Genomic DNA, 19804 nt, shown 5'->3' with positions numbered 1-19804 from the left:
GTGTCTGAATTTATACTTTTAGGATAAAGCAATAACAAAAATCAAGATGATGGTTGACAACATTAAAAAGAACACTTTTTTGATTTGAAGGGCAACTTAGAACTTCAAATTGAGCAACACATTTCCTTTTAAATTAAAAAAATTAAAAGTTCACAATACATCACATTTATTATGTGATTTTAAACAGTCACATAAATTAAACCTTACCCAACTACAATATGAATGAAACTTTCTCCAAACTAATCTACCCTCTGCTTTCAACTAGACTTAAATTAAGAAAATAAAAACTTAACAATACATCACATTTATTATGTGATTTTAAACAGTCACATAAATTAAACCTTACCCAACAACAATATGAATGAAACTTTCTAACGACTCTACACTCTACTCTCAACTATTTAACTTGAATATTTAAATGATTGAAGAGAATAATTATTATTATTTTCTTCTCTTTTATGATGTCAATTAGATTTGATTTAACTTCTCTTTAAAATGTCACATAAGGCCATTATTATGAAACAATTCTACAAGCTTATACACGATTTTATCATAGTTCACTGTGTTCAGTTTATGAGACCAAAGAAGATATTTTTACAAGTCAATGTGTGTTCAGTTGTCAGTACGTCGTAGCTCCAAACTGAATCTGTGTGCTTCGAGAAAGTTGTTTCGCTCATGTGTTAGTTGTGTTAAGTTGCTACTCCTGAAAACACACAATTGACTGATATGACATCATCAAAATAAAAGCATTCCATACACTTAACGTAGGAGGACTTTTATTGTGAAGAAACATCCGGAAATACAATGCGTTTATCATCGATTTGACTGCGCTTTAGCGGTATTACACTTTGGGGGTGATTTTCAATAACACTGAGGGGAGTTAGAGCACTTTTAGCCGTCACTTTGAACACGAGTCACTGCAACAGCCCGTATATTTTAATCATCTTGGGCTTTGGACAAGCGAAACATCATCTTAAACATTTCTGAAGTCAGAGCGTGTCGTGTTTTGGACGGCAGCTACGAGGTCAGCTAACTTTGAGCTAACCCGCTGTCGGGAGCGTTAATGATGTTTTCTCACATCACGGTCCATGTGATAATGCTTCAGTTGCCTGTAATGCCCGTTCCTGATCCCTGTAGGGCAATAATGGACAGTTCACTGAGCAGTGAAGGCAGAGTAGGTTCAGCATGTCTTTGACATCCCTAAATATGATAGAAATGTATGCACATTTTTTAAGTGATAATATCATTTTATTTTTCTTGATACTCTCAAGAGCTCTTTTTATAAATCGCTACTGAGCCAAAACTGTCAGCACTTCTATTCCAGCTGTAAAATCCATGTCTGGGTTGCATTGCTCAAGTGTTCAGTCTCCATCAGTGGGCGCGCACTGTAGCTGTTCCCACTCAACGTTCTTGAAGCCAAATTACGCCGCTTAGGGGCGCTTCCATCTTGCGATTTTGACGTCATCTGGAGCCAGAGTCTGCGCAGTAGGGTCCGGGGGCAGGAGCCCTGGTAACACGCCCCGCCCACTTAGCGTACTGCCCTGATGACTTACGCAGAACCAGCTACGCTGAAACCGCTCTGCCGGTCTACGATGAAAAAATGTGTAAGTACAACAAACCACCGTATTCAAAGTCTAAAGTTTAAACACACTGTGTTTTTAAAAATCCAGTTATTTTGATCAGTACTGAAAATACGTGGGCTGCTGGGTCCTCTGTTTTTAACGAAATCGTTCTATATTTAAGCTATATTTAAGATAGGTTAGCACCACAGACCGTAGACTACAGGTGGTAAGACATGTTGTATTTTGTTACAAACTGATAGTCTGCAATGTGATTCATGTCTGCTTTTCTAATATATTTAAGTGAACAGTAAATCAATTGTTTTTTGTATTTTCATTTAGACAAAGAAGAGATAAAAGCAGCTGGTCTGACATCTTCCACAGAGGTGAAGTGTAAGTTAAAATCATCTGTTAAAAGTTTATATCCTATGATTGTTTTTAAGTTTCATAAGAGGATTGTCAAAACAAGCTATTGTTAACAATACAGTCTTCTAAAAATAAAAATCACACTGAGTCATACACCAGCTAAATGTTAAATAGAAAGGTGATGTTTTCTTTTCCATTTTACAATCAACAGAACCTAAAAATGACTCATTTCAACCTTCATCTGCACACCTGTCAGGCTGGGGTCACATAGTTTGAAGGAACCTCCTCCTTTTTTCACCTGTGCCAGATGCCCTGCTCATCCACTGTGGTAGAAATGACCTTACACCAGCAGCTCTCCCAGATGAGGAGTCCTCTCTGCCATCACCCAGAGGAGCTGATCGACGTCTGAAGAAGGTGGACAGAGTCTGGTGCTCTGTGACAGTGAACAGTGAGAAGGCTACCATAGTCATCCTCAGATAAAACACACAGATCCAGGTCAATATTTAATTTATTTTTCTTAACATGATGTTGCCCTGTGTTTGAAAGGCCAGCTGCTGGAGGGTTGTGTTGGATTTGCTTCTCCATCATATTTTAACAGTCAAACAATCATCCAGGATCTCTATACTTTATTTGATTTTTGTTTGGATTCCTTTGTTAAATTATTTTTTATACTTTCTCCTATGTCCCAGCAGTTGGTCCTGATTGTCTCCCATACTTATTTTCCACATGGTTAATGAAGCCAGGGGTTGTTTATTGAAGATTTCTTTTCATAAAATGTTTAAATAAACTTTTTTTAAATCTGACATGACTGTCTCTGATTAACTGGAGCACAACAAAGTGTTGGTCACAGTAAAATCATTTAGCAGTTAAGTTTATAGCTCACATTTGAAAAGGCCTTGAACTGACATTAATTTCTTCTTGACCAACAACAGCTAAGACAACAGCAAAGCTAACAGACGAGCTCAGCTGGTCTCATCTGAGATAAATGGCCTTCAAACTTATTTAATATTAAACATTTAAAGCCAATAAGCATAGCAAGATACGTATGAGATTCCATTTCAATTTATTCAATCACAGACTTGTCAAACAGTCTGGCATGATGTGCTGCTGTTTTCAAGAGTTACTGAATAACTGAAGAGAAGAAGTCCATCGAGAGAGGACAGGAAACGCTCAGGGGACGAATCCTCCATGTTGTCAGGGGTTGCTGATGGATCTGAATCTGAGGGAATCTTCTGTAATAGAGAAAAACAATCATGGAGTTAAATGTAAAGTATAATGAATTTTACTGTGATGTTTATGTCTCAGACCTGAAATCAGATCTGTCCTCAGGTTCTGCTAAACTTCAGCTTCTAAAGTTTACTTTAAAGACAGGAGAACTATTAAAGAGGAAAAACAAAATATATAATAAGACATGAATTCAATAATATGATCAGCTTTCTGAATTTATGTTTAAAGACAAAAGTGTTCCTGCCACTTTCTATTAAAGATTATTTTAAACTCATCACATGGGCCAGCCTGATAAATTAAACTAATGTTAAATATTCTCATATAATCAGACAGCCAGTTTGTGTGCTGAACCTCACCGGAGCTGGAATCAGAGTCTGGACTGCTGTTTCCTTTGAGCATTGATTTCCTTGAAGACAGAGAGAAGAACAATTTAAACATGAACTTCTTGCAGAACCATAGAGGCTGTTAAAATCTTCTGCTAGTCTTCCTTACATTTTAGGAAGGATTATAAATTGTTACTAAAATTACTTTGATGCCGATAGCGGTTACAATAACACGGTCCAATCATATGAGAGATCATTTTACCTTTGAGTCCTATGTGAAGGCGTTCTCTTCAGAATCAACACTGCAAAGACAAGATGATGGCGTCCACCTTCACAACCTGCTGCTTCAGTCTGGCTGCATCATGGTCACCTACAGGAACAGCACAGAAATGCAATCAAAGTACTTCACTTTATTTATCAGAGGATGTACTGTATGTAAAGTTTTAAAAAAAATCGCTGTAATTCCTCAAAAAGATTTGAGACTGCTTTGTTACTTGAGAGCACAGATTGTTTCTTTTCCCTTGTCTCTGTTGGCCTGTACATGACCTTTTAGTGCTGTAAAAGATGCTACAGTAAATCCTGGATCAGCTGTGTGGATGGTGTGACTGTGTGGTAAAGCTTTGTTAAAGTTGTCACGCACATACTCATATGCCTTTGGAGAGTAACAGTGCATTGTGGTGGCAAACTGCTTATAAAATATAAAATAGTATTTTATTGGTGAGGTGCCTCAATCAAAGCGTCCTACAGAGTAGCAGCAGCTTTAGAGGGAGGAGACGAGAGCATTATGGAGAGGAGCGCACCGCAGGGGGCGAGCTGGAGGAGAGACGAGCGACCAGAGAAAAAGGAAATCCCCAGTTTAAAATATAATGTTGGTGAAAAGAGGGAAATAGGAAGAAATAAATATCAATGTTGAAATTCTTTTGAATACAGAGGCTGTGAATGTTCAGTTTTCTTTGACTATAAAAAGGCAACAATAGCCTGTAGTTTAATCATGGTGTTTCTCTTCCTTAATGATTATTGAAGCGAAATCAAAAATAAATGCATGACATTTAAAACATATTAACATGTGTGGGGAAAAACGCGATCTTTATGTCTTCTTTTATTGTGCCCATGTCTCCTCCTAACTACAATAACAGCAGCATGTTGTGTGTAACACTGGTCTTCTGCATTAACACCTTCCTTTCAAAGGTGTTAAATACAGACACAGTCACAATCACCTCAATGTTTGTCAGGTTTGGTCAGTTTTTAGAACAATTTCTGAATGAGTGTCATTAAATTTACAATTTGATCAACTTGTGACTGTTGAATTGGTGTGTGTGGAAGACAATGCAGAATATTTATCACGTTTAAGCAGCATGATGCTCGGTTAATATTACATTACACCACCGCCGGTTGTTGATGTTTGCGTTCACGTTTCGGTTAGTCTCTTAAATCAGTAACAGTTATATTAAATCAGATCTTACCTTTAGTTTTATCTGGATCTTAAATCAGTAACAGTTATATTAAATCAGATCTTACCTTTAGTTTTATCTGGATACATAGAGAAATATTCTACCCTCGTATATAGTCCTATGAATTTCAGCCTGCACGGTGAAAGTAAAACCTGTTACTCTCGGTTTAGCCCACTTATCACTCAGACTGTAAACATGTACACATTAGTAATGATGCAGGCCAGATTACAATTACGTGACTTTGTTTTTGCCCTCGATACTTTCGAGACTTTACCAGATGTTTTTATTTTTGCTGTAAAATAACTGTACAGTCAATGAACCGCATCTATGAGCGGATTTTATATTACGATTCTTGGTTTTAAATACAATTTCATTCACAATAACGACTTAACAATATCAAGAAACATAGCATGTCAGTTATTAGGTTTGCTCATTTCATAAAATAAAATAAAAAGATAAATCATGCCGGATAAGTAACCTAGCTTTACAACATTTCAGCTAACCTTAGACTGCTTATGTGTTAGCTAGCTAGATAACGACTTTAACCAATGACACATGAATAACACTTTTTTACTTACCGAAAAAACTGCAAAGATCCCTTATCTCCCACAGGTCGGTTAGAACAGTTTACTGCAGAACAACTCATTTTCCAACTCAAAAAAGACGAAAAAACTGAACGGAAATATTCAATGGCGTCTCGGCTTTCCTTCACTACGTAACTTTTGCTATTCACAAAGAGAGCTACGCAAGATCCGCGGCTGTCAATCATCGTCAAATATAACGTAAAATCCCGTTTTTCAACCTCAAATAACTTATTTAAAACAAACTTCACAGAAAAATGAGCACTTGAACACAATGTAGGGTGATAATAACTAATAATCACAGCAGAGTTTAGGTTTGGAAAAAAATTATGTGACGAGTATTTTAACTTTACAGTTTGACCCACATCCCGTCTGTTATCATTGAGGAGGCGGGGTTTATTATACTGCAGCCAGTCAGTAGGGGGAGCTCTAAAAATAAAAGCTTCACTAGACCGGGGACCTTGTCCCGTCCATTATTTTTACAGTCTATGGTCGCCATATGTTCTTTAAGAGCAAGTTGTAAATGTATGACAACCCGAAAATTACCATACGACTAAGATATTTAGAAGTTAGGCTGCTATATTTAGTTAGTTAAAATGTTGATCCAATGTGACAAATATTAAGAGACACTTTGTTTCTTTAGAAAGTATACCTGGTATAGATCATGCCTTTTAAACTGATCACTTAGGAAGTTTCTTAATAGTTTGTCATCATGAAAAGACAATCAGTTATCTCTGTAAATGGAAAATTTGAATTCAAACACCAATCATGTGCAGCATATAAGCTCTACAAGGACATGCTACACTGTAGTGGTGACCAAAAATAAACTATGAATCACTACCTCATCGGGAAAACCTAGACTTCAGTAAGTTTTGAGCAGGACTATGGCAAAGACTGTTTTTATGAAACCTAAACTGAAACTGAAAGTTATCTGGAAATGTTTCTCTTACTCGTAGATACCAAATAATGTTTTACAAAAACATTGCCAGAACTCTGAACAAAAACAAACTTGATTACAAACATAATACAATATCAATTAGGTAGGAAACCCATGAAGTCAGTGAAAAAAAAAATATTACAAAAAACATTGGAAGATCAGAGAATATTTTATTATGGTACATTTGACGTACGTTTTTATTATAATTCCTTCTCTGAAGGTTTATTTCATTCTAAACCTGCGTCAGATGTTTGATCTACATAAGGCCATATACAATCTAATTCAATGATAGACTGAGGCTCATTAGATAGAGAACATCTACATAAAATGCCTTCAAAGTAAAGGATTAATATGCAGGACTTTATGTTTGTTAGAGTACCAGACATTGAAGAAATAAATGAGGGACAGAATCTTGGAGGTGCACAGCTGGGTCCTCAGACCCTCCGCAGACCCTCCTCTCGCGATTGCGCAATATCGTCGCGCCGACCAGAAGCATGAAACCTGACTCAATGAGTCTCAATGTGCAGCACATGGCTCATTTACATAACGTTATTTCTTCGTGAAAACACTGTGGAAAGATTTCTGTTAAGCATCCTGTCTGATCATATTTACTGTTTAGTAGCCATAGGTAAAGATGATGAGAGGAATGTGTGCTAGCTGAAGGTAACTTCATACAGCTTTCTGGTTCATTATTATCTCAGGCAACATTCAAGTGACAGCTGGTCAACACATGTAATAAGAGAGGGAATATAAACATAATGAAAATCAGCAGGAGCTAAACATCAGGTTAATATATTGATAATGTTACATATTTAATGATAGAAGATAAAATATTGTCATACTTGATGACTGTATTATTATGCTCTCTCAGACTCTGAGAGCTACCTGCATAGTGACTGTCCTTCACATCAGCCCTTAGTGGAACATGGTAAGCCCTGTTCTGCAAATTCATTCTCAACCCTCACTCAAGGTTAGGAGCATGTGTTCTTCATGTTTCACTGAAGCTTTATCAAAAAGTTAAAACAGAACATAGATATGGACAAGCAATTGTGTTTTTCTTATTGTTTGCTTCTTTAGTCTGAATGCTAAAATCGTCTGTAAATTCACATTTTAAAGCTGATATTTAAAAAAAATCTTCCCAGGGGAGCATGCCCCCAGATCCCCCTAGAAGGTTTGGATCCATGTCACCTTTTTCATCCCTGATGAGTTTGCACCCCTGAAAGTATTATCAAATCCAATCACTCTGATTTGTTGATAAGGTTGTCTAGATGATTATTTCTCATTTGTATTTGATTTCTGGACAGCACATATTACCAGTCTTTACACTTTTTTTTATCAGGGGAAGCAATAAGAAGAAAAGGATCAGACAGAAAGCAGTTTTCCAGTGCTTGTGTATTTTATTTTCATGTTTCACATCATATTATACGATGTGATGTACAGTAGATGATCAGCCAGGGAACTTTACTCGGCCTCTTTTCCCTGAAGACAAAAACAAAAGTGTTGAGGCATGTTCATTTCATTAAACTTAAGGTAACACTGTCTCCAAATTTTCAATACAAGTTTGATTTACCTTGCCAGAGTCACGGCTCTTAGCTCTCAGCTTGTTAACCTGGGTCTCTGCAATGTCAGCACGCTCCTCAGCCTCCTCCAGCTCATGCTGGACCTTCCTGCACTTGGACAGATGAACATTGGCCTGCTCCTCCTGGAAAACCATTTACAAGGTTTAAAGGTATTGAACATTTTACAATTTTATATTAAAGGTCTTTTTTTATATATATAATTATTTGGTTAACTAGAGTAAGTTCATCTTTTAGTAACAATTATTTAATATTTTACTCAGAGGATCACTGATTTTAATATGATAGACTTTTGGTGCATGATAGTGACCTTCTTATGTAAATAACTTGTAAATACTGTATATATATTATATTGTACAATATTTGTGCCATGATGGCTTAGTGTGATAGATGTTGCATTCATCTACATTTCTTGTACTTATACATAAATAATATAATCTGTACAAAAAGCTAAATTAGTTTGAAAGACTTCTGTCATTTTATCTCTATATTAATTATGAATATGAATAACTCTCTTACCGATTCCTCAGCCTGCCTCTTGTAGCCCTTCACCTTGAGCTGCAACTTGTCAACCAGATCCTGCAGCCTGGTAACATTTTTCTTGTCCTCTTCAGTCTATGAAAAAAGATTGGATATATTTAAATTTTTTAAATGTTTTACACAATAGATAGGTGATAATGATTTGATGCCAAATGTCTAATTGACTGTACCTGGTAGGTCAGCTCTTTTACTCTCCTCTCATATTTGCGCACACCCTTAACAGCATCAGCTCCACGTCTCTGCTCAGCCTCAACCTCTGACTCCAGCTCACGAACCTTCAGAAAAAAGCAAACATTAAATTTAAATATAGATTTTTCAAAATCTTGACCCTGTTGTAAGAATTATTAACAGGATTTTCTCACCCTAGACTCAAGTTTCTGGAGCTGCTTCTTGCCACCCTTCATGGCCAGATTCTCAGCCTCGTCCAGGCGGTGCTGCAGATCCTTGACAGCAACCTCAAGGTTCTTCTTCATCCTCTCCAGGTGAGCACTGGTATCCTGCTCCTTCTTCAGCTCCTCAGCCATCATAGCAGCCTGTAGGAGACAGCATTTAATGTTGATAAGAATTACTTTATTAAGACACATTAAGCAGGAGTAAAAAAGCATTTATTTTAAAACCTACATCAGTGATGGCCTTCTTGGCCTTCTCCTCTGCATTCCTTGCTTCCTGAACTGTGTCATCGACTTCACTCTGGACTTGGACCAGCTCAGACTCAAGCTTCTTCTTGGTGTTCATAAGGCTTGTATTCTAAAAGAATAGGGAATAGTTTCATTCGATAAAAAGACTGATTTGTAAATTTGTGGAAAAAATTAATCAGTACATATATTAATCCAAAATCACCTGAGAATGCAGAAGTCCAACACGCTCACTTGCGTCCACCAGCTCCTGCTCAGCAGTTTTGCGGCTTCTCTCAGTCTGTTCCAGAGCAGCTCTAAGTTCCTCAATTTCAGCAACCATGAGACCGTTCCTGCGATCTACCATAGCAGCCTGTTCCTTGAGGTCTTCCTGAGCTCTGACAGCGTCATCAAGGTGCAGTTGTGCATCCTAGTGAAAAATTGAAAATATTCCCTTGAATGCCAGAGATTAAGTGAACTGACAATCTCTGCACAAAATCTGTGGACTACAATACCTTCAACTGGGCCTGAACATTCCTCAGCTGCTTCTGGGACTCAGCAGCCTGGCGATTGGCATGGCTCAGCTGAATCTCCATCTCATTCAGGTCTCCCTCCATCTTCTTCTTGATTCTCAGGGCATCATTCCTGCTCCTGACCTCAGAGTCCAGAGTGGTCTGCATGGAGTCAATCACCCTCTGGCTATTCCTCTTGATCTGCTCCATCTCCTCATCCTTCTCAGCCAGCTTCCTGTCTACTTCACCCTTAATCTGGTTGAGCTCAAGCTGGACACGCAGGATTTTGGACTCTTCATGTTCCAAAGTTCCCTAATGAATGTAAAGAATGTATAAATCTTCATTCTTTAAAATACATTTGTCCATGATTTAAATTGTCTTTCAGAGGATTTTCCCTGAACAATTGTACCTCAGCCTCTTCAAGAGCTGTCTGGATCTCAGACTTCTCAGTCTCCACCTGCTTCTTGGACTTCTCCAGCTCATGGATGCTCTTGCCAGTCTCACCAATCTGTTCAGTGAGATCTGAGATCTCCTCTGCAGAGAGATTTGTGTGTTTTGTATTGTTAAGCCTTAAATGTTTAGTAAGTATTAAATATGTTAGAAATAAAAACTGTAATACAATGCTTCTGTAGTATGTAGTAAGAACTCACGTTGCAGGTTCTTGTTTTCACGCTTCATGGTCTCCAGCTGATCCAGAGCTTCCTCATATGAGTTCTTCATCTTGAACAGCTCAGTGCTGAGAGAACGAGCCTCCTTCTGAGCTCCCTCAAGCTCTGCCTGACCCTCCTCATACTTCTGTTTCCACTCTGCCAACACCTAAAAAGCCATTCATAGTTGTTTATCAGTACAATGGCGAATCAAATGAGGGTGTCTTTGATTACAGAGTACAGTTGACAGAAGGAAACGTTACCTTGTCAAAGTTTCTCTGCTTCTTGTCCAAGTTGGCAGCCAGGCCATTAGCTCTCTCCACATCAATCATGAGGTCCTCCACCTCACTCTGGAGCCTCTGTTTGGTCTTCTCCAGAGAAGCACACTTGGAATTGACAGCCTCAATCTGCTCCTCAGCCTCCTGGAGGCGCTGGGCAAGCTTTTTCCTGTTTGAAAAGGGTGTGATTGGTCTCAGTGAAAACTTGAACAATCGATATTGGCACTGATGATTTTTTCTCCTGTATTGCGTTACTTGTATACATTTAATTGTTCTCATTTTCTGTTTTGTTGAATGGTAAACTTTTAAACTGTACGTACTTGGATTCCTCAAGCTCCTCAGTGCGCTGGATGGCATCAGTTTCATACTTGGTTCTCCACTGAGCCACTTCACTATTGGCCTTGGACATTCCACGCTGCAGCTCAGCCTTTGCCTCCTGCTCCTCCTCAAACTGCTCCCTCAGCAGGTCACAGTCATGGCGGGCTGATTGCATTCCATGGGCAAGGGCATTCTTGGCCTGATGTAAGAAATTGCCGTCAGTGTGAAAATGTAATAAATCACACATGCAAAGTTCTCAGTAATAATTGAAAGTTTTCTTACCTTAACCTCCTCTTCAATCTGTCTCTTCAGCTCTTCAGTCTGCTGAGTGAAGGCCTGTTTGCCTCTGGTCAGCTGGGAGACGAGAGCTTCTTTCTCTTCAATTTGACGGCCAAACTCACCTTGAGAGAAACATATCATGAAACATTAGTTTGTGTTACAATTTAAAATATTCAACTGCGGAGCAATCACCGATTACTTTAACATACCATTTTCTGTCAGGAGACGTGCTTTCTGTGCACTCATGTCATTGTTTTGACGGACATTTTCATCATTCTTGGTCTTCAGTTCACTAAGTTGGTCCTCAAGAGTACGGCACATCTTTTCAAGATTTCCCTGATGATGAGAAACAGAGATCATGTCAGTAATCATTTGTTTTCGAAAACGTAAATGACCTTGTTTACTGAACTCTCTTGGTTTTCAAAGTAGCATGAAATGCATTGTGTACCTTTGCTTTAGCAACAGCCTCCATGTTGCTGGAGAGGTCATCAATCTCCATCTTGTATTCACTCTTTTCCTTCTCAAGCTTCTGCTTGACACGCTGGAGGTTGTCAATCTGCTCTCCCAGCTCAGCAACGCTGTCAGCCTGCTTCTTGCGAAGAGCAGCAGCAGTGGCTTCATGCTGCAGAGTGGACTCCTCAAGATCACGGCGGAGCTTCTGGAACTCTGCTTCACGTTTCTTGTTCATCTCAATCTGGGCAGCAGTGGCTCCACCGGCCTCCTCCAGCCTCTCACTGATCTCCTCAAGTTCCCTGGAGAGGTCAGCTCTCTGCTTCTCAACCTTGGCACGAGCTGCACGCTCAGCCTCAATCTCCTCCTCCAGTTCCTCAATACGGGCCTGTAGAATGTAGATAAGGTGTGTTTCAGTAAACTTTCACTTGACAAACAATATGTATTCTGTTTAATTTAACTCAATATTTCACCTGAAGCTCCTTGATCTTCTTCTGAAGCTGAGCACCCATTGACTGCTCATCCTCAATCTTGCTAAGGAGCTGGCTGACTTCAAAGTCCTTCCTGTGAGAATCATGGATACATTTCTTAGTAAGAGTTCATGCTGTTACAGTGACGTTTGTGTATGCTTTTGTTAAAATAAACAAAAGTTACTTTTTAATTTTCTCATCAGACTGCTGCTTGTCATTCTCAAGATCCATTATGGATTCCTGGGCCAGTTTCAGATCACCCTCAAGCTTCCTCTTGGATCTCTCAAGGTCCATACGCAGCTTCTTCTCTTGCTCCAGAGAACCCTCAAGCTAAACAATAGTATACGGCTTAATGATCAGGATTCAACACCAATGTTATTTGCCAATTTTAAGGACTTGTGAACTTACATCATCCACTTGCTGCTCAAGCTTGGTCTTGGCCTTGGTCAGAGTGTTGACCTTGTCTTCCTCAGCCTGCAGATCATCAAGAGTCTGTTGGTGAGATTCCTGAAGGGCTTTCTTTTCCTTGGTCAGCTTGGCAATGCTCTCATCCTGAGAGGCCATCTCCTCAGTCAGGTTCTTCACCTAAATTTACAAGAAAGACGTTGTTATTGAGGGTAATGTTGAGATTAAAGTTGATGTACGAGATTGTTAAATCCAAACCTTGTTCTCAGTGGCGTGTTTCTCCTTCTCCACTTTGGCCAGGGTAAGCTCCAGATCATCAATATCCTTCTTGAGCTCAGAGCATTCATCCTCCAGTTTTCTCTTTTTGGCAGTGAGCTCAGCATTGATTTCCTCTTCATCTTCCAGCCTCTCAGTGATCTCTTTGCATTTGGCCTCCATCTGAATTTTGCTCTTGATAAGACCCTCACATCTCTCCTCAGCATCTGACAGATTCTCTGATTCCTAGTTTTTTGTTTGAAAAAGGATGTTAACAAATTTACATACATTATGAAACGGCATATCAGTCAGTCAATGTGTACTTACAGATGCGACTTGCAGCTGCAGATCATTCTTCTCCTGCAGAAGGGACACAAACTTCTCCTCCAGCTCCTTTTTCTTGGCCAGGGCAGCAGCCAAATCTGTCTTCATCTTGTCATAGTTCTCTTTCATCTGCTGCAGCTCCTTCTCAGTTTCAGCGCTCTTGAGCAGAGGCTTGATCTTGTAGTACACTTTCATCCATGGCCAGTGTTTGACATTCATGAATGAGCGGATGTTGTACTGGATGGAATAAATGGCTTCCCTGCAGAGAAGAAGAAGGTGTAACTGACAATTTTCTTTTGTGATTTAAAAAAAGAGTCTCATTCAAAACTAGTTTTTTTTTTTTTAACATGCCTCCTCTCTGTCATCTTCACAAACTCCTTTCTCATGACGTAACCACGGCAGAGAGCCTGAGTCATGGTGACCAGAGATGCCAGCTTTTCATCTCTCATCTCCTCAAGAGTACCCAGAAGACCAGCCTTGAAGAACACCTAAACAATCATACAAAAATGAAAATTAATGTTGTAGAAACTAATATACAGTAAAGACATCTTTAAGTTATGTAACATACCCACACAATGGATGAAACATCATATCCCTTGTAGTAGAACACCTTAGAAAGTAGTATCTTACCTTGGTGTGTCCAAATTTATACTCGTCATGAGGAACATCAATTGATCCAAGCAGCTTCTCTGAAGCCTTCTTGTTATCAATGAACTGGCCCTCAGGGATGACACTGGCATTCAGCACCTTGTATCTTTTATGAGAGAGTTCATTGTCAGTGTGAGTGTTGCCTTTGAATCTTCTTTATCAGAAATATACAATATGTATAGATACCTCTGCTTGAAGTCAGCATAGAGGATTCTGCTGGGGAAACCTTTCCTGCAGATTCTGATACCCTCCAGTACACCGTTACACCTGAGCTGGTGGATGACCAGGAAGTTCTCCATCAGACCTGTAAAAAGACATTCATTGTAGTTATGAAACATGTAACAACAAAATATAACCATTCCTCAAACACTCTATTCAATTGATCTTTTTTATGTACCTGGAGTCTTTGACTCATTGGGAATCAGGCAACGCACAAAGTGAGGATGAGTGCTCCTCAAGTTAGTCATCAGCTTGCCCAAGTTCTCCTGTAGATTTAAAGTGATGTCTTTAAATATATATCAGTTTGGAGTATGAGTGAGAGGTGATTTTATAGCAAAGTCTTCCATGTAAAACCTTACCCTAAACTGTGAAGACACAGTCTGCATAGAACCACCCTTCTTCTTGCCTCCCTTCTTGCCAACCTCTGTTGATATGTTCAAGTAGAGACGTTTGTTAACTCAAAATATAATTCACATAAACCAATGCTACAGTTTTTTGAATAATGTACATTTTGTAGAACATAAAAATACATTATATACTGTATATCAATCTTTGGCTTTCTCACCTTCAACAACAGGAGGATACAGAGCAGCCAGCAGTTTAACTGAGGACTTTTGGTACAGCTGCAGAACAGACTCATTCAGTGGATCCTTGTTCTTGTCCAGCCAGCCACCGATGTTGTAGTCCACTGTACCAGCATAGTGCACCAGGGAGAAGTGGGCCTCAGCCTTGCCCTTTGCGGGCTTGGGCTTCTCAAATGCTTTGTTTTTGCCGAGATGCTGGTCATACAGCTTGTTCTTGAAAGATGTGTCTGTTGCCTTGGGGAACATGCACTCCTCTTCAAGGATGGAGAAGATACCCATGGGCTTTAGAAGAGGGAAAGACATATGTTATAATCTTTACATTTTCATACATTTCATACATATGTACATTGAATATAACTAAGAGCAATTTCATGGACTCTTTACCTTCTCAATCAGCTCAATACAGGCAGCCAAGTCCATGCCAAAGTCAATGAACTCCCAGATAATACCCTCCTTCTTGTACTCCTCCTGCTCCAGGACAAACATGTGGTGGTTGAAAAACTGTTGCAGTTTCTCATTGGTGAAGTTGATGCAGAGCTGCTCCAAAGTGTTGAACTGTAAGGAGACATAAAACCAGCATGAGTTTTTGCAGACAAAAAGAGTTTTTTTATCAAGAAAAGTCAGTCAGGTACTGAACTGTTGGAAATTAAGCTTACATCAAAGATTTCAAAGCCAGCAATATCCAGCACTCCAATGTAGAACTGCCTTGGCTGTTTGGTGTCCAACATCTGGTTGATACGGACGACCATCCACAAGAACATTTTCTCATAGATAGACTTGGCCAGGGCAGTCACTGAGTTCATTACCTAAATAAAAACACAAATACAGTTTGATTAAAGTCAGTGAGGTATGAAGTAAACTTCTTCTCATAATATATCCACTTTGAAGATGGTTTTCACATAGTGCTAAATCCAACTCCTAAAAAGTAGCTTTAAATAGAACGCTACCATTTCATTGTCATATTAGAGTCGTGACTACTTTACTGAAGTGCAATTTTTTGCATTTCTTTACGTTTTATATTTACCTGAGGTACAGTCTGTCCCTTGGTCACAAACTCATTTCCGACCTTCACTCTGGGATAGCACAGAGCCTTCAGCATGTCAGCAGAGTTCAGACCCAGCAAGTATGCAACCTTGTCAGCATCTGACAAAAGTGCAGTGATTCACAGTTAAATATTCTATGTAATATTTTTGTTGTTCCTGAACTATAATAAATAACTAAATTTATAAATATTGACATATCTCACCTTCTGTGCCGTCAGGCTCAGCCTGTTCCTCACGCTGCTTCTGCTTGAACTTCATGCTACCATGGTGGAGCACAGCACCAGTCATCTTGTAGATGCTGACTTTCTCTTCACCACTGAAGCCCAGGATATCAATAGCGTTCTATGTTTGAAAGAGGTGTCCAAACCAGATGTTGTCAATTTACAAAGTGTAGATAGATTACTTTTAATGTTGCAATTATTCACAAAACATACAGTATGTAAATATTTTATAGTGAAGTTCACTCACATCAGTGGCTTCCAGCTCAACTTTGTCATCAATGCTGGCAACAGTGATCTGACCCATGCTGCACATGGGGAAGTCGTAGGGGTTGCTTGTGATGAGTGTCATTTCTGGAGATCAAAAGGGTGAGAAGTTCAATGCATTGTCATGTATAAAATGCATAAAGCAGTTTAACATTGAGGAACAAGTCAATGTGTTTACCAATAATCTCAGGTTTGTGGTTGGTCATCATCTGGTAGAAGATATGGTAGCCTCTCTCATCAGGAAGCTGGAATGTCACTCTAGACTTCTCCAGCAGATCTATGAATAACGCTCATAAGTCACACTGTCCAATTCTTCACTCTAGTTATTTGTCTATTCTAATAGTATTGTTACTTACATGTCTCAATATCAGCACTAGCCAGTTTGCCAGTTGTGCCGAAATGGATTCTGATGAATTTACCCTTTTTGGAACAAAGGCAGTTTTTTTAACATCAATGAACATGGACAATGTGTAGCAAGACTTGCAGAATTGCAGATTTGCAGAAATCCCTCCATACTTACGAAACGAGATGAGTTGTCATTCCTCACAGTTTTGGCGTTACCATAGGCCTCCAGCAGAGGATTAGCTGCAATAATCTGATCCTCAAGGGAACCCTGTAATGAAGGTTTAGAGTTGATATAAAATTAGTTCATTTTTTTTCCAATGTAAAAATATTGCATACATGCAGAATGCTCAATAGTTAAAATAGTAATTTATCCCACCTTTGATGCGTCCCTCTTTGGGCCACCAACTGAGATGGTTGCAAAGTACTGGATGACACGCTTTGTGTTCACAGTCTTTCCAGCACCAGATTCTCCACTAGGTATAAAAAATACTTTTAAGAACTTGTTTGATATACTTTTTGAAGTATATAAGCAATATGTTAAACACATTTTAAACTTACGTGATCAAGACGGACTGGTTCTCCCTATCTGTTGATATAGACATTCAAAAACAGTTAACTCTGTTTTCTTCCATCAGAAACATCATATACTGATAAATGATCTGTATCATTATGACTTACCAGTAGCCATGAACTGAAAAGCGTTGTCAGAGACGGAGAAGATGTGGGGTGGAGCCTCCATACGCTTCTTGCCTCTGTAGGCATTTACAACCTCTTGGTCATACACTGGGAGCCATTTGTAGGGGTTCACAGTGGCACAGAACAACCCAGAGTAGGTCTGAAAGCACAGAGATTCAACAGTTACCTCAATGTTTCAAACAAGTAAATCCATGTTAAACAACATCTTGTTTCTTATTAGGGCACATTTTCTTACATAGATCATCCATGCTGCATAACGCTCTTTGAGGTTATAAAGCACAGAGGCTTCATTGAGATGGGTCATCATGGCCATGTCCTCAATTTTGTCGTACTTGGGAGGGTTCATTGGAGTGACGTCATCTTCTTTAACTGTTTTCTCCTGCAATAGGACACTTGTTACAATGAGGACTGTTCACATTAAAGAATTATACTCTGACTTTATAATACTAACCTCCTGAGTGTCCAGGGTTTTGACGGTGACTTTGCCACCTTCCTTCTTGAGGATCGTTCCCTTCACATACAGCTCCTTCACATCAGTCACATAGCAGGCACTCTTGGCATCAAAAGGTTTGTTTTGAGCCTCGATTCTCTCCTTCTCAGGCTTACGGAGGTAAATGGCAGCCTTGCCGTAAACGGCCATCTCTGCGTCCGTACTCATGGTGGCGGCTTGTATCTAATATCATAATTGAAATTACATCTTAGACTGAGTTTTAAGTTCATGTTAGTAAACAATAATTGGACTTAAAATATTCATGAGAATGAATCATATCCACATTGAAACCATGTTTCCATATCCTTATATAAAGTTTTTCTGTGTAATTTCAGAATAAGTTTATTTATAGAATACATTCTAGGATACAGTTTAAATTTACAACACAGTCATTGTATGACTAACTGCTTTCATTATATGCATCACTAATATGTCTCACACATAAATGATAGATTACTTACCTGACTCCCTTCTCTGTCAGTAGGTAGTATTCACCAATCCTGTTCAAAACAGTTTAACATATGTTAGAGGAGATGAAAAATCACAGCATCACAGAATCAATTTCTGAAGCATTGCAGAACATAGATGTACCACAAGCAGGAACTCCAAGGTCTTCTGTGAACTACCCGTTCCTGAACAACTGCTTATAATGAGTGGGGCAGTGCTGACACCTCCAAAGTTAAATGTAGTTTGGTAATGTAGTCAGTGATATGGAGGAGATCACTTAAAGCATCTGTTGGAAGTATACGTCTAATGTTTCAGGTTTCATTAGTATGGCCAGTATTGAATTATTGCTTGATCATTACTTTACTTTAGATTAGCTACAGGCTCTCCAGCCTCTTGTATGCTCTACAGAAGTCAATTAATATATTTAGAAATAGGCCTGTGTTTTTTCCTGGGGTTAAAATCCAATTAGAAAAAGAAATTGATAAATACATTTGTACTCTAAAGGAAGACAGTCTACACTTTAATCACCATTAATCAGTAATTATTTTCTTCATTGTTAAAGTTGTACAGTATTTTGTTATTAAAATCATCTTATTTTAAATGATGTAATTAGGGTTGGGTAAATCAAGATGATGGTTGAAGACATTAAAAGGAATACTTTTTTGATTTAAAGGCAACTTAGAACTTCAAATTGAGCAACACATTTCCTCTTAAATTAAAAAACACTTTAAGTTCATAAAATACACCACATTTATTATGTGGTTTTCAAAGATTACATAAATAAACCTTACCCAACTAGAATATGAATGAAACTTTCTACAAACTAATCTACACTCTACTCTCAACTATTTAACTTGAATATTTAAATGATTGAAGAGAATAATTATTATTATTTTCTTCTCTTTTATTTTGTCAATTAGATTTGATTTAACTTCTATCTTTAAAATGTCACATAAGGCCATTATTATGAAACAATTCTACAAGCTTATACACGATTTTATCATAGTTCACTGTGTTCAGTTTATGAGACCAAAGAAGATATTTTTACAAGTCAATGTGTGTTCAGTTGTCAGTACGTCGTAGCTCCAAACTGAATCTGTGTGCTTCGAGAAAGTTGTTTCTCTCTCGTGTTAGTTGTGTTAAGTTGCTACTCCTGAAAACACACAATTGTCTGATATGACTTCATCAAAATAAAAGCATTTTATACACTTAACGTAGGAGGACTTTTATTGTGAAGAAACTTCCGGAAATACAATGCGTTTATCATCGATTTGACTGCGCTTTAGCGGTATTACACTTTGGGGGTGATTTTCAATAACACTGAGGGGAGTTAGAGCACTTTTAGCCGTCACTTTGAACACGAGTCACTGCAACAGCCCGTATATTTTAATCATCTTGGGCTTTGGACAAGCGAAACATCATCTTAAACATTTCTGAAGTCAGAGCGTGTCGTGTTTTGGACGGCAGCTACGAGGTCAGCTAACTTTGAGCTAACCCGCTGCCGGGAGCGTTAATGATGTTTTCTCACATCACGATCCATGTGATAATGCTTCAGTTGCCTGTAATGCCCGTTCCTGATCCCTGTAGGGCAATAATGGACAGTTCACTGAGCAGTGAAGGCAGAGTAGGTTCAGCATGTCTTTGACATCCCTAAATATGATAGAAATGTATGCACATTTTTTAAGTGATAATATCATTTTATTTTTCTTGATACTCTCAAGAGCTCTTTTTATA

The 19804-nt window shown here is 38.7% G+C and overlaps 1 protein-coding gene and 2 long non-coding RNA genes across 3 annotated transcripts; 1 reads left to right on the top strand and 2 right to left on the bottom strand.

The window, feature by feature from the left end:
* Positions 1-821: 821 nt before the first annotated feature.
* LOC136179645 (uncharacterized) lies at positions 822-2728 on the top strand. The gene is made up of 3 exons (XR_010666619.1): positions 822-1604; positions 1902-1952; positions 2137-2728. It is a non-coding gene; the product is annotated as an uncharacterized lncRNA (long non-coding RNA).
* Positions 2729-2971: 243 nt separating this feature from the next.
* LOC136179646 (uncharacterized) lies at positions 2972-5652 on the bottom strand. The gene is made up of 4 exons (XR_010666620.1): positions 5505-5652; positions 3738-3845; positions 3509-3558; positions 2972-3157 (listed from the first exon to the last, which is right to left on the bottom strand). It is a non-coding gene; the product is annotated as an uncharacterized lncRNA (long non-coding RNA).
* Positions 5653-7818: 2166 nt separating this feature from the next.
* Positions 7819-18288, bottom strand: LOC110005211 (myosin heavy chain, fast skeletal muscle-like). Its single transcript, XM_065956483.1, has 41 exons — positions 18215-18288; positions 18085-18123; positions 17585-17806; positions 17369-17512; positions 17116-17272; positions 16996-17023; positions 16814-16910; positions 16613-16705; positions 16449-16512; positions 16271-16369; positions 16076-16179; positions 15811-15949; positions 15589-15707; positions 15221-15370; positions 14949-15119; positions 14546-14846; positions 14340-14404; positions 14159-14246; positions 13948-14065; positions 13744-13867; positions 13465-13601; positions 13117-13372; positions 12793-13035; positions 12538-12714; positions 12314-12459; positions 12133-12223; positions 11658-12047; positions 11419-11545; positions 11213-11331; positions 10933-11129; positions 10598-10781; positions 10338-10503; positions 10097-10221; positions 9691-9999; positions 9402-9605; positions 9183-9308; positions 8924-9094; positions 8732-8836; positions 8541-8636; positions 8015-8146; positions 7819-7923 (listed from the first exon to the last, which is right to left on the bottom strand). Exons 3-41 carry the CDS (start codon positions 17789-17791, stop codon positions 7906-7908), a joined length of 5787 nt encoding a protein of 1928 aa, XP_065812555.1. The 5' UTR covers positions 17792-17806; positions 18085-18123; positions 18215-18288; the 3' UTR covers positions 7819-7905.
* Between the last annotated feature and the right edge of the window lie 1516 nt (positions 18289-19804).

Source organism: Labrus bergylta, chromosome 7 (assembly GCF_963930695.1).
Source record: "Labrus bergylta chromosome 7, fLabBer1.1, whole genome shotgun sequence".
Taxonomy (NCBI): domain Eukaryota; kingdom Metazoa; phylum Chordata; class Actinopteri; order Labriformes; family Labridae; genus Labrus; species Labrus bergylta.
This window is presented reverse-complemented; position numbering and strand designations above follow the sequence as displayed.